Source organism: Synchiropus splendidus, chromosome 7 (genome assembly GCF_027744825.2).
Source record: "Synchiropus splendidus isolate RoL2022-P1 chromosome 7, RoL_Sspl_1.0, whole genome shotgun sequence".
In the NCBI taxonomy this organism is placed as follows: domain Eukaryota; kingdom Metazoa; phylum Chordata; class Actinopteri; order Syngnathiformes; family Callionymidae; genus Synchiropus; species Synchiropus splendidus.
Window position 1 is genome coordinate 4169934 of NC_071340.1, and position 15518 is coordinate 4185451.

At 42.7% G+C, this 15518-nt stretch overlaps 1 protein-coding gene across 1 annotated transcript; it reads right to left on the reverse strand.

The window, feature by feature from the left end:
* Positions 1–558: 558 nt before the first annotated feature.
* On the reverse strand, positions 559–4894 carry LOC128762722 (gastrula zinc finger protein XlCGF42.1-like). The gene is made up of 2 exons (XM_053871172.1): positions 4683–4894; positions 559–2107 (listed from the first exon to the last, which is right to left on the reverse strand). The coding sequence occupies exons 1-2, from the start codon at positions 4717–4719 to the stop codon at positions 1227–1229; spliced, it is 918 nt and encodes a 305-aa protein (XP_053727147.1). The 5' UTR covers positions 4720–4894; the 3' UTR covers positions 559–1226.
* Positions 4895–15518: the final 10624 nt, after the last annotated feature.

Consider the following 15518-nt stretch of genomic DNA (forward strand, 5'->3'; position numbering starts at 1 on the left):
AGCATGGTTCGCATTGCCGGCAGGAAATCAGACCTGTTCCCGGTGCATGTTGGTCTCCGCCAGGGCTGCCCTCTGTCACCGGTTCTGTTCATCACTTTTATGGACAGAATTTCTAGGCGTAGCCAGGGGTCGGAGGGGATCCGGTTCGGGAACCACAGAATTTCATCTCTGCTATTTGCGGACGATGTTGTTCTGCTGGCCTCATCGGACCGGGACCTTCAGCATGCGCTGGGTCGGTTTGCAGCCGAGTGTGAAGCGGCCGGGATGAGGATCAGCACCTCCAAGTCTGAGGCCATGGTTCTCGACCGGAACACGGTGGTTTGCACTCTCCAGGTTGGTGGAGAGTTCTTGCCTCAGGTGGCGGAGTTTAAGTATCTCGGGGTCTTGTTCTCGAGTGAGGGAAAAAGGGAGCGTGAGATTGATAGACGGGTTGGTGCAGCGGCAGCAGTGATGCGGTCGCTGTATCGGACCGTCGTGGTGAAGAGAGAGCTGAGTCACAAGACGAAGCTCTCGATTTACCGATCGATCTACGTTCCCACCCTCACCTATGGTCACGAGCTTTGGGTAGTGACCGAAAGGATGAGATCGCGGATACAAGCGGCTGAGATGAGTTTCCTCCGCAGGGTGGCTGGGGGCACCCTTAGAGATAGGGTGAGGAGTTCGGTCATCCGGGAGGAGCTCGGGGTGGAGCCGCTGCTCCTCCACATCGAGAGGAACCAGCTGAGGTGGCTCGGGCATCTGATCCGGATGCCCCCTGGACGCCTCCCTGGGGAGGTGTTCCGGGCATGTCCTTCCGGGAGGAGACCCCGGGGAAGACCCAGGACTCGCTGGAGAGATTATGTCTCCGGTCTGGCCTGGGAACGCCTCGGGATCCCCCGGGAGGAGCTGGAGGAGGTTTGTGCGGACCGGGAAGTTTGGGCTTCCTTGCTCCGAATGCTGCCTCTGCGACCCGACCCCGGATAAGCGGCAGAAGAAGGTGAAGGTGAAGGTGTTTCATATTGCATTAGTTATAGTATAGTAGCGTAGGAACCAGTACAGTGATGTTTTTCTCCCTCAAACTGTAATGATGACATATTCATTTCCAAGGTCAAAAGACAGTAGTTCACTCAACTTAAAGCATCTACTACACAAAACAGCTCCAAGGTGAATTCTCATGTGTGGTGTTAGAGTCCATATACATTCACCACATCTAGAGCAAATAGAAGTTTTTCATCAGTGGAAAACATTTACACACTAATAGCAACTGTGTGGATTTTTAAGTGTTTCTTCAGGGTGCCTCTTTGTGTAAAACATTTACCACACTGAGAACAGCTGAAGGGTTTTTCACCTGTGTGTATTCTCATGTGATCTTTCAGACTTTCTCTGAGTGTGTATGATGTATTACAGTGACAGCAGCTGAAAGGTTTTTCTCCTGTGTGAATTCTCATGTGTCTCTTCAGGTTCCCCCTTTGTGTAAAACAATTCCCACACTGAGAGCAGCTGAAGGGTTTTTCACCTATGTGCATTTCCATGTGTCTTTTCAGGTTTGCTTTCTGTGTAAAGCATAAACCACACTGAGTACAGCTGAAAGGTTTTTCTCCACTGTGAATAGTCATATGACTCTTAAGAGTATTTCTCTTTGTAAAACACTTTCCACAAATCAAACAAGTCAAGGATCCACAGCAGGATTTTCTATGCTTTGTGAGTCCAGATGTTGACGAACATTTTTTCCCACACCCAGAGCACATGAATGATTTCCGATCAGTATCTGCCTTCTTCTCCCCGACATGAACCTCTGGATTCTGAACGTTGCTGGTTTCTCTCCAGTCTTCACTGTCATCAGTGTCAGATTCCGGAGAGAGAGAGCACTGGTGGTGAGGTGTGTCCAAATAGTTGTATGAAACTGATTCTTCACAGTTTCCATCAGGCTCTGTTTTTACGCTATGAGCCAAATTGCTGGTTGGCGGCTCCGCCTCATCTTCATTTTTCACATCGACAAGAGTGATATATGACGAGTCCTCCTCTTCTTCTTTAATGAGACAAAGTTCTGGACCCTCCTGGTCCATACTGGAGCAGCACTCCTGCTGCTCAGTAGAAAGTTGTTGGCTCACCGGCAGCTGCCGTGCATCTGAAAGGACACAAACACAAAGAAAATGTCAATGAACAATCGTTCTACTTATGAACTACTGTTGGTGTTGTAGCACTTGATGGCCTTCGAAAAAAAAACTAAACGTAATTGTCAGAACTCCCCCACTGCGTCCGCATTTCTCAGTCAGTTCGCTACTGGATTGGCTCTAAAACGTTTTTGACTAGGTTACAAGATAATTGGGGGTTAGGGGCTGCTACGACATGGCTTCAGAAAAATCCTGGGGGGTACCCTGACTAGGCTGGTTGTTTGTAGGTGTTTTTGGTTGCTTTCTCTGAGAATCGTGGCATGATTGTAGCATTAGCCACCATGCTAGAAGTTCTAATAGGACACATAACGCCAGTTTAACTTTCACAACAACCAATCACGTGTGACAGCCAGCGCTTAGATGAAGCCCTGCTGGTTATGATGCGTCCACTAGTCCCTACTTCCTGCGGTGAGCACAGAGCTCGTTTTTGGGGCTCATGAAAGTGAGACCACTGGTTCCTCAGCAGCAGGCTGTTACCGCTTAGCAACACCCACCGGTCCAAGCATCATATTCGGAACGCTAAGCTAACTGCCCAAGAAATAATAATTCATTTCACCGAGCTTGAAGACCGCCCTTTCTGTCGTTTATGCGGAGACGGAATGACCGGATCCGTTGCCATTTTGGGTGCAGCGTTTGTCAGCCACCTGAATCTGAATGTTTTGAAAACGTCTGGAGTGGAAACTTTCATAAATGCAGTGCTCTCTGTCTCGGAGTCCCGCCGGTATGTAGAGACTCACCGAACTGCAACATCTCACATCATATTAAATGATTTCAGTTGTCCTTTTGACATATAAGTTGCTGCATTCTGCAAGTTTTTTTTTCAATTTTTAGCTCTGTGGAAGAGGCATATTAAAAAGTGTCTGAATTAAAAGGATTTAATGGTTCATGTTTTCACATCATGTACACACAAGGTCTCATCATTTTGATCACAAATTCATTGTCAAACCAAGAGATCAGTATCGGTCATCAGTGTTGATCAGCACTCTGGCTGATGGGTATCGGTGATCGGCAACAAAAACCTCAACCTTGGAGCATCCCTACTTCATACTTACTATGAAATCTAGATTTCGCCATGACTTTTCATATATTTTTTTTGTGCAATCAAACTTCTTCAATGTGTAAAACTTCTGTGTCTTAAAAGTGGGGGAAAATCAGACAATTGTGTGCAAAGGACAATAACAGAAGGAAAACAATAACGCTGATAAAGAGCACTCTGCAACATAAATGATGGCTTTCAATAAGTATGGAACCGACTATAATATCAGTGAAGTCTTGCTTACATCAACACAGTCATTTCAGCAGGATTGCACCAAAACACTTAATAGCTTTATTGAAAAGCTATGGATAAGGGTGAAATGAAAATGTGACATTGTGGTTGAGTTTACTAATATCATAGGTAATTTTGTTGAATTATTTCTTGGACAAAAATGCCATGAAACCTCAAGGCTCAACTTTAGCCAGGCTTAAAATAAATGGCAAAATGTGAATCTGTACATAAATTTGGTCTCCATTTTAACACAAATTGAAGACCTGTAATCCAGGACAAATTTGCTTTAATTGAATTTGAAATTCATGAAAATCCACTATAGCGAATTTGGTTTGACTGGCAAGCTGAGGCGGTTTGTCATTAAAACTAATCTTTTCACCCCCTAGTTGTGTGTATTCCCACCTCAATAAATGTAAGTTCCATTTGAATTGTATACATTGTCTAAATGTTCCATTATAATGAACACTGTATTGGGCACTGAAATAAAAGTAGTAAAAACAGTATTCGCACAAAATAAAGATAAGAAAATAGGATTGTATCGGGCCCCACATGTATCTAAATCCTGTTCAATCCTGTTCATCCGGTTCATCCATGAATCGACATCGGCCCTAAGAACCATTATTATACAGAGCCGGTCAATGCAGATGCACTGTTCTCAGTGTGTTTCGTCCTCAATGCCATGATACATGCAACAAGCGTTTGTGATGTCAGTTTCTAGCTCCTCACACAAGCTTCATCAGAGCTGTGGGCAAAAGGAATCTGTCAAACTGAGCATTTTGTAAAGGCAACATCTATGACAAATCATTTTGGAAAAGATGATCACTGTTTATGTTAAGGTGACGTTTCATCTTGCTGACATACAGGTATATCATGAACACACATACATACAAACATACAGACACACAAGTAAACACATAGTCAATTAACCACCACTAAATCTTCTTCAGGGTAGCAGGGAGTCAGCAAATCTTCACCACCTGTTTGACAGTGTATAGGTACTACATAGGGGCATTTTATTTATTCCTTGGCTTTCTTTGTCAAGCCTCAATTTGAGGGTTAAAACTACAAAATAGCTGGATTATTATAACTGGGTTTTAGTTTGGTTGAGCGTGAAGGTTAAATTTAACCATTTGTTTTAGATGGTTAGGTTTGGGGGGAGACGCTGGGGATAAGTTTATGTCAATGTATGTCAATGGCGGGACTTATTCAGATAGGAAGACAAACGTATGCGCGTGCGTGTGTGTGTGTGTGAATATATATACCTTGTCTCTTGGTCATCATCTTTAACAGGATTATCATTTGACCTGTTCATATTTTGGCGTGAAAATGTGGCAGCAGATGAACGCCGATAAAACGAGTCTTCAATTCTGTAGTGGACCATTCAAAGGCGGGATATGTGCTTCAGGCCTGGCTGGTGAGCATAAAGTGGAGATAGATGGACCACTAACACACGGCAAGTAAACACACTCGTGGTTCGTGACTGCGGAAGTCAGAGAGTGACGTCAATGACGATGAAAAGGCTATGACGCTTTGCTGATTGGACGGATCTAGACTAGCTGCTGATTGATTCAACGTCGCAAAAACGAAGCATCTGATTGGACATAGTGGATGTCAATTATACTCCAACGGCAGCTGTAGTTCACGTAAAAACCCACAAACAAATCGACAATCAATAACTCACGAAACACAAAAGGCAAAAAACATAACTTGGAGAAGCAACAGAGCGGAAGACCGAGAGTGACGGTTGTCACTACCTGATCTGGTCCGCCTGCCTGATGTGGTCTGCCGGAAATTCCGGTGCTGGAACCGGAATTGCGGAGTTTTCCCCACTTAGGTTTTTGTTTTATTATTATTTAAATTGTTTTGGTTGTTTTTACTTAAAATAGTCTAGATTTAGAAATTATACGTATTTTATCTGATATTCTATTTAGTTCTTTTTAAATCCAACAACAGAAGCGGACTCAAGCCCCGCATCACGGTAGACATAAACGTCGTTCAGGGGCAGAAGTGCTCGCTCCTGCTCCTGTTAAATCTACCTGAAACAAATGGAAGGAGAAATGTTTCCCATACAGTAATGATAATATATTGGACGCAATACATTGCGCGGGTCAAATGTACTGGGGAATAGTTATTGATTCAATAATGTTGGATTAAAAAAAACAAAACAAAACTAGAATATCAGTTATAAAATATTAGAAAAAATGCTAAATGAGAATGTATATCAGTGGAATGTTTTGTATCATGTTTTAACCCACTGGACATTTTAAGAAGTTAATGTCTTAATTTAATTGGAAGTAAATGTACACTGAGCATATAAAGACCACTAGATGTCACTGTTGGTCCGTCTATGAAGCCCCTTGGACGGTGCATCAGGTAGCCCGCCGAGACCAAGAGAGTAGACCATGCGAAAAATATGTTTATTTTCATATTCTCACCATCTTATGTTTGATTTAGTGTATCCTTTCTTGTTACACCATTTGTAATTAAAGTAAAGGATAAATAATGTGATTGGTGTATTAGAGGAACATCATTTATCAGCCATAATACAATATATCATTATTTCAGCAGTGTGTACCAAACTGACAGATACAGTACTCTCAATGTCAACTCGACACGGTTGTAAAAAAATGTTTTGTTGCTTGTTGTCATATCGCAGAGGACCTCTCCTGGACCAGAAACACCTCATCACCGGTCTAGAAAGTCCACCAGCGCCTCTACTTTCTCCACAAGCTGAGAAGACCCAGTACCCCGACTCCATCATGTGCTCGTTCTACAGAGGGGCCATAGAGAGCATCCTGATCAGCTGCATCACTGTGTGGACATCCACAGCACCCGCCTCAACCAGGAAGCCGCCATGATAATGGAAGACGTCACACATCCTTCACACAGCCTCTTCAATCTGCTACTATCAGGAAGGAAGGAATTGACAATAAAAGCTACCTTTACCTTCTCCCTTATCTTGGTGTAATTCCAGAAGGAAGTAAAAAAATTCAAGGTTCTAAGGTAGCACAGCAGGCTCGAAACATCCCTGTCAATGATCAGACATGGTTTACTTCCAACCACGATTACCCAATACAGGTTAATTAAGACAGAAAGCAGCAAGTGGCAATGAGAAAGAAGTTCCTGCCAGTTCCCGAGAGTTCGGTCCCTAGATGGTAAAGAGGAAATCTTTAAAGGCCCAGAAGTGGCAAATCATGCACAGCAAGAATGAGTTGTAAAGACTAAAAGTGACTTGAGTTGCACATTCTGAAGCCTTCTAAAGCTGTTAAATAATGGACAAAGGAGTGAGATGAGGCATAAGTAATGATTCACTCATATTCTTAAAGTGATCAGTATCTTGTGGTCTTACTGTATCTATAACTTTTGCACTCGCAACTACCAGCGGTTCCACAACTTCCACATGCAACCTTTGTTTTCCTACATTCCATTATGTCATGTCCCCCTTTGCCACATCTACTCATTCCTCTACAGTACATGCAGCTGCAATGGGTCCGTAAAGCTCCTTGGACATCAGACGTGTATTTTGTAAAGGGGTGGGATTTGATAAAACAAAAAATCTATTTAATTAGAGAATTTTTGATAAATAAATCTCAATTAATCACAGTTTAATCATATATGAATATTTGCCATGAGAAGGCACATTTTTCAATTTGAATGAATCAAATTTGATATGTTACTGAATCAAATGATGGACCCATACAGACATTTAAATAAGAAAATATTGTTTATTTTTCATCAGTTTGACAATGGCACAATAAATCACGATGGTGGCTATATTCAAGTTTTTATATCACCGTATTTAAACTAAAGCTCTCTTAATGTCTTGAAAATATTTGTATGAGAATTTCGATTTTATAAGAATTTCAAGTACATTCATTGTGGATATTGTGTAGCAAAAAATATCCTGGATTCCTCCATGTTTGTTGTTGCCTTCTTGCTGCCTCATGTTGAACGTGACTTGTACGCGTCCTATGATTGGATACTCATACCGTCATTTCGGGACTAACCGCTACTTGTTTCTCACCCTAGGAAGCCTGTGGCTTAAACATACAGTGGTACCTCGGTTCTCGACCACAATCCGTTCCAGAAGGCCGTTCGAGAAGCAATTTGTTCGAAATCTGAATCAATTCTTCCCATTACAATTAATGGCAAAAGAAATAATGTGTTCCAAGCCTTAAAATAGGCTTCTACTAGGATTCTACTGTTCTACTCTACTCTGTGTCATGTTTCTTGTGCCACTGTCGGCAAACTGTGGCCGTGTGGTTGGAGTCTTTCTGATACGAAACTGAGACTGTGGAAACGAGAGTACAAGCATATATATATATATATATACACATACACATATATATATACATACATATATATGTATATATGCATACATACATATATACACATGTGAATGTTATATTCCGTGTTATTTCCTGTTTTCCTGTCTGTGGTTTCCCTTTCATTCAACATTTAATATAATATTATGACTTTAATCACGTACTATTACTCCGACATCTCTCAATCCAATGAGACTAAACTCTAATAACTCGGACTTTAATCATGTACTACTACGACATTAATCTCGTAATATTACGAGAGAAATGACAAACCCCTTTGAACGGCACATTGATGTCACCACTGTAACAGCCGTCCACTACCATCAAGCTCTTCTTCCACAAAAGAGACAACTTCTTCCTGTGTGGTTCTTTCTGCGGAATAGACCCCGTCGTTTGAATAGTCTTTCAACGTTCGTATGCAGTAGCATGGTTTGAAAAAAATTGAGATTAGTTTATAGTTGTGTTTTATTCTGCTTGGAATTGACATATTTCAGGAAAATTTCAATACGCTTGTAGAGTAGGTCCTCTTGTTTCTACCGAAGTGCTCAGTAGAAAACTGCATGAGATTGAACCTCGGTAAACTTTCCTCCTTGTAAATATTTGTTTAAAATGTTTCTAAAGCTGCAATGTGTTTTGTTGAACACTGAATTATAACTATACCGTTAGACATCTGTAATCACAAAATACAAATACAAGGAGCCTCCATGAAGCAAGAAAAGAATCCCATGTGTACCAAGTGTAACATCCGGGTCATTGGACCACGTCGCGCCAGAACGAGAGTTGTTGGATGTGATCGAGAATGGAGGAATAAACAGTAATCATAGAAGTGAGTGTCGTCAGTGTTTGGAGTTTAATCATCTCACCAAAGGAAAGTATTACATGTTGTCAGAGTAAGGATAACGCCAGACCGAGATGGAGACGTTTGGAGTTCCAGCACTCAGGATGGATTGGGATTCGCCGAACTTGCCGGAGGCATGGCGCCGTTTTCAACAACATGCAGAGTTGATGTTCTCAGGGCGGCTACAGGCGAAAGAGGAGGCAGATAAGTACAGCTACCAACTATTATGGGTCGGAGAAAAGGGCAGGGATGTGTTTAACACATGGACACTGTCTGCGCAGGACGCCAAGAAGTTGAAGACATACTACAACTTATACACAAAATATGTCACTCCTAAGTCCAACCCCATTTATGCCAGATATCGCTTCCATGAATAGAAACAAGGAGATAAAGAAACGTTCAAGCACTTTATAACTGAACTAAAGCTACTTGTTAAGGACTGTGGTTACCCAAATAGTGACAAAATGGTGAGAGACCGCATCGTCATAGCAACCAACTCCCTGCGTGTGCGTGAGAAGCTTCTCAGCCATGGTGCAGACCTCACACTAGAAAAAACTATCGACATAGCAAGGTCCTATCAATTGGCACAAGCACAGATGAAGGAGATGGTTGGAAACAGGGACCACGGAAGTGAAGCCGTACACGCTATCAACAGGAGACCTGACAACAGACGTCCAGTTAATAGAAGGGCACGACCCAGGGACCCTACTTCAACCAACACAGACTGTGGCAGATGTGGAGGACAACACAGTACCAAAGACACACCTGCCCAGCAAAAGGGAAACAATGATTGAACTGCAAAAAGATGAACCACTTCGCTAAAGCTTGTAAATCAAGAACCACTATGCATCCCCGTTGCAAAGCCATGCACAGTGTGATGGAAGTGACTGACGAGGAAGTGCTGTTCATAGATGGGCTGAACACTGGACACTGGCAAAGACACAGAACAGGCATATGCAGAAATTAAAGTGGCCACACAAAACATCAAATTTGAAATCGACACAGGCGCACAGACCAACGCCATCCCAGAGTACATATTTTGACGTTTATTCAAAAATATGAGACTGAAACCGGCTACACAAAGACTCACAACGTATGGAGGTGAGCAACTGAAAGTGAAGCTACAAAGACCGGTCAAGTATGCTGGAATTCCATATCGTCGGTACAGTAGCACCACCCATACTGAGCATGAGGACCAGTTTGGATTTGGACCTGATCAAATTAATATTTGCAGTGAAGAAAGAAGATGACACACAGTCTTTTAAAAGTATATGCTGATGTGTTCCAAGGAATAGGAGAATTCCCAGGAGAATGTCGCCTCCATATTGACCCGAAAGCCACACCTGTGGCATGTCCACCACGTCATGTCCCCATTGCATTGCGTGACAGACTGAAACAAGAACTCGACCAGATGGAGAAGTCCAACATAATATGCAAAATGACAGAGCCCACTGAGTGGGTGAACGCATTGGTGGTAGTAGAAAAACCACACAGTGGAAAGCTTAGAGTGTGCCTTGACCCCAGGGACCTCAACAAAGCCATCAAAAGGCCGCACTACCCACTTCCAACACTAGAGGACATCACAACAAAACTGGCTGGAGCACAGTTTTTCAGCGAGCCATGTTACAGCGCACACGAGAAAGAGGAGTGCGACTGAATCCAGAGAAATCAGTTATTTTGGACATACACTGTCACGTGAAGGCATTAAACCAGACCCTGCTAAGGTAAAAGCCATCACAGAGATGCCACCGCCAAAGAACAAAGCAGAGCTGAAGACTATACTGGAGTTGATCTGGCCCGATTTGCCCCAAACCTGTCCCAGATAAACTCACCCCTGCGGCAGATACCCAAACAAGAAAACGATTTTGCATGGGACCCCCATCATGATGAGACATTCAAGTGCGTAAAAGATATGATAATTCACCACCCGGTGCTTGCGTTTTTCGATCCCCAGAAGGAGTTTAGGCTCCAGGTCAACGCTTCGAAATACGGTTTGGGAGCCGTCATGCTCCAAGAGGGGAGACCAGTGGCATATGCATCCAAATCACTAAACAGCACAGAAGAAAACTACGCTCAGATAGAAAAAGAGCTGTATGCAGTATTGTTCGGGTGCAAACGCTTCCACGAATACATGTACGTAAGAAGGGTCATTGTTGAGTCAGACCACAAGCCTTTGGAAGCCATTTTACGCAAAACTTTGGCCGCAACGACCCCACGGCTTCAAAGAATGATACTACAGCTACAGAGATACAACATCCAGATCACACACCTTCCCGGAAAAGATATACCTGTGGCTGATACCCTGTCACGTAAGTCGATCCAACACCACGACAACCGTATAACAGAAGGATTAGATGCACAAGTACACACCCTCATCAGCAACGTTCCGGTGAGCAAGACCAAGCTGCAGGAAATCAAAGAGGCAACATTCAGAGACATCTAGCTCACCACACTCAAAAATACTGTGAAATCAGGGTGGCCCCATGAGAGAAGAAAGTGCCCAGCCAACATCCAGGAATATTGGAACCACAGGGATGAAATAAGTGAAGTCGACAACTTGAATGCTCAAAGGTGAAAAAATCATAATCCCACACGCACTAAGAGCTGCCATGATCCCCCGCATCCACACTGGACATATGGGCATAGAGAAGAGTAAAAGTCGTGCTCGTGACATCCTTTTCCAGTTCCAACATCAGAGAGCCGCTCATCTCATATCCCACACCAAAGAGACCATGGCAAGTTATTGGAACTGATCTATTTACGTGGAACTCGCAGGACTTCATCATCATCGTGGACTACTACAGTAGATACTTTGAGATGGAGAAACTAACCAGCTGCACCTCGACTGCTGTCATAGCAAAGTGCAAAGCAGCGTTCGCACGACATGGCATTCCTGACTTGGTGATCAGCGACAATGGGCCATAATACAGCTCACCCTTTTCTCAGAGGAGTGGGACTTCAAGCACATCACTTCAAGCCCGCGTTACCCACAAAGTAACGGCCTTGCTGAAAAAACAGTCCAGACTGCCAAACACATTCTAGACAAGGCTAATGCTGGAAATAAGGACCACTATATGGGCATGTTAGAGTACAGGAACACACCGGTGGACAATCTAAAATCCCCCGCCCAACTTCTGATGAGCTGTAGACTCCGCTCAGTACTCCCAATGACTGTGACAGCTGAAACCACGAGTTGCACATCTGAAAGCTGTACGCGAGAGGAGAGAGGTGTGTCAGAGCCGCCAGCAAAAATATTCTAACCGATCAGCAAGACCACTACCCCATCTACCTGTCGGCACACCTGTGCGTTACCAGCAAGATGACGGTTCCTGGAAGCTGGCCATGGTGACACAAGTGGCAGATACACAGAGATGCTATCACATACAAACAAACGGAGGTCAGATGTTCCGACGCAACAGACGGCATCTCCATGCGAGACACGAAAATCAAGACATCACGGACGCCCACCAGAGGCACTCAACATACACCGAACAGCAACACGCAGCTATCACCCGACAGAGACGCGCAACCCCCACAGCCAGAGCCTGTGGATCAAGCACCACCTGTCAGCCAGCTACACCACCAGAACCGGCCATACCATCAAGCCGAGACAAGTACTAGATCTGTAAACATTTGTTACTTGTTATGCTTTTGAAATGCACTTGTATTCTTAACAAATAGGATATACGTAAAGCCTGTTTAATCTGTTATGCAGTACTTGTTAAAGGGCTAAAAGTCAGAGTGTCGTCAGTGTTTGGAGTTTAATCATCTCACCAAGGGAAAGTATTACACCAAGTTTGTAGGATATAGTTGTATAAGAAAAGATAAATTCCCAAAGGGGATAGTGTGCAATTTTCACCAAAGAAGGAAGATATCAAATTGCTTATTAAATTACTATAATCAATTCTTCCCCAGTTTATGGGTTGCAAATTTTAATGTGAATCATCCACTGTGTCAGTTTTAGAGTTGTATCGCATTGAACTTGCACAATGTAGGCAATGGGAAATCCTTATCAAAATCCTTACGGGGAGACACCACTTTCCCATGTTAAGAAAAAAATAGAGCAGTGAGAAAGAAAAAAACTGTCTGGGTTTTTAATTATTCTGAGCCTGGCTGATATAAATTTAAAGAATGCACTCAACACAGATGTGGGAAATACTAAAAGTGAAATGAATGGACAGTCAGTCAGCGCAGTGGTAACAGAACAGAAATGTAAGAAAATAATACCACAGTGTAATGGGGAGTGTAATGTAAAATAAATAGATATAAATATATAAATAGATTTAAATGGAGCATTATGCTTCTAAAACAGAAACTGTCATTGATTACAAGACAATATGAGGGAAGGGAAGGAAGATAATCAAATTGTCAAAGGAAACAGTGAAAGAAATGTGTAATGTGATTCATAGAACTACATGTCAGGTATACAGTCAAGGTCCATCCATCCCAGTTATAATGAACTCAGCAGTGAGAAGAAGGCAGATTTATTTGTGAATGCACATAAAAGATTACACAGCAATGACAATATTGGAGAAGGGAACAAAAAAGACAAGGAGTAATATGACACGGAATGAGACACGATCCACGATGAACTCAGTATTACTTGATAGCAATATCCAAAAAGCCCTCGTAAACAAAAAGGCATTGGTTTGTGTACTTTTGGTTAAAATAATTCTTGTATTTCCTTGTATTCAGGAGCAGGACACTTGTCTCCAAATCCCAGCTCCCTTTTGATTGGCTACATTCAAGCTAATTCTAGCTAACCAGACTGGCTCAGTTACAGGTGATGCTCCGGTCTCAGCGGAGAATTGACTTGGGTGAAAACAAAGCGCCTGTAATTTCATCAGTCTGTATTGACTTGACACCTGTTCTGACTTCTCATTACTGGTCTCAGTGCTGGTGAAAAGAACCAATTTCAACCGATTTGCATTGTTAATTAGTGCTGTCACGTTTAATTAAGAAGCTGTCTGTCCTGGGCTGAGCCTTGCATTCTTTGGAGGGGTTGAGGAGGATGTTGGTCAATCTGACCTCCATCATGGACAACTGCTCTCACCCACTGTACCAGACCGTCGAGGGGCTGAGCAGCTCCTTCAGTGGACGGCTGAGACACCCTCAGTGCAGGAAGGAACGCTACCACAGGTCCTTCATCCCCACTGCCGTCACATTGCACAATTCGACTGTGTATTTATAACACTGCGAAGTGACCAGTCAACCATCATCATATGTACACCCTGTCTGATATTGTACAATGTAGATAACACCCCACCCCATGTTGCACCACGATATTGCACATTTGTATACTTGTAAATATGTTGTGATGACTACCTGTAAGATGACTACCTTTTTGCACTAATCATTTTTACTTATTTCTGTCTTTGTACTAACAACCTAAGAGCTCCTGTCACGGTGAATTTTTCCTTTGTGAGATCAAGTCAAGTTAGACTTTCTTATCTGATTTTATTTTATCTTAAATAATCTCTTATTTAATCTCTCCTTTAAAAATGCTGAATGAGAAAACCCGTCAACTTCTGGTATTTTAAGTTAAATATGACTGTGGCAGATAAAAAAGACAGATGCAGAAAAAAAGGTTCTATAAAGTTTTTGCTTTTTGACTTGAAGACTTGAAGAGGTTCAGCTCCAAACATTAACATGTATCTCTAGCTTTGAGTGCCAGGGAGAATACGGCTTTGTTCTTGATAATCCCCTAGTGATTGCAGAATCAAATCAAACCAGGTTTGTCTAAAGTGCAGAAGTTCACACATAAAACAGTAAGAACACTAAACACTGAACTGAACCTGTTGCTTATTGTTTCAGACCATTAAATAAATGAAATGGATCCAGTCAACCAATAAGGCCATCAAAAGTCTTAAGTTCTTCATCATCACATATATTGTGAAGTGGTGAAATAATAATCACTTCTGGTAGCCAAAGAGGACATAGGAGAGGACATAACCTGCATGTCAGCAATGACGATATGGCATACAATACTGGACATAAGCAGGTGTTGATTGCAGAATCAATCCCAGGTGTGTGCCTTTTGTAGATCAAACTCGGGTGGACGTAGAGTGGAGAACACAGGAAATGTACGACAATATGAAACCAAAATAAAAGCAGATCGTGACATTGTGACTCGGTCATTTATAAGTAGCTTGCAAAAAGTAGAAAAGTTTGTGATTGTGTCTGTGTCTCTTGGATGAGGCCCTAATTTATATAATTATTTTGTACCTGCTGGATGGCTAGAACATGGGCTTTTCTTTTGTGCCGGAACATGGTTCCAATATCCATTAGAAAATATTCGAGGACAGAGCACAATAAGGAGAAAGACTTTAGAACCAGGAAATGTGTGGGGTGGGCAGAAGAAAAAGAGATATTCAGTTGAAGCCATTAAAAATGTCCTAGGCTTTCGTGACATGTCTCTGAGTGGTTCATGACCGCGTACTAGGAAGAACACACAGGGAACGGGGAAGAATCTGGAGCTCGACGAGGTGACAATGAACTGAAAGCGCTCGGTGGCGGTGGCTATTCACACTCGCACACACGAGGGGTAACTAATCGGATAAAACGAAAAAGTGAGACCTAAAACTGCTCACACGCGTTGAATAGTTGATTGGAAAGCAAACAAAGGAGTAGCGAGGAAGAACGAGAGAACAAAGGGCTGCAACAGAATAGGGATTCAGCGTGGGAGGAATTTAGAAAGTTCGAGGGTTTAAAGCGAGATCGTGGAAGTCTTGAAAGAGGTACCTGAGTGGAGAGTCGAAATCTACCATCTGGCAAACGTAGCTGGCGTCGGGTGGAATATATCCAAAAAAAATAAACATGAGGAAGGGACGTGGAGAGAATACAAACACGTAAAGAACGTAAAGAAGGATGAGGAAACAGCTCACAGGAAATAAAGCCACACAAAACCGAAACATAACTGATACGAATAAGTTCGA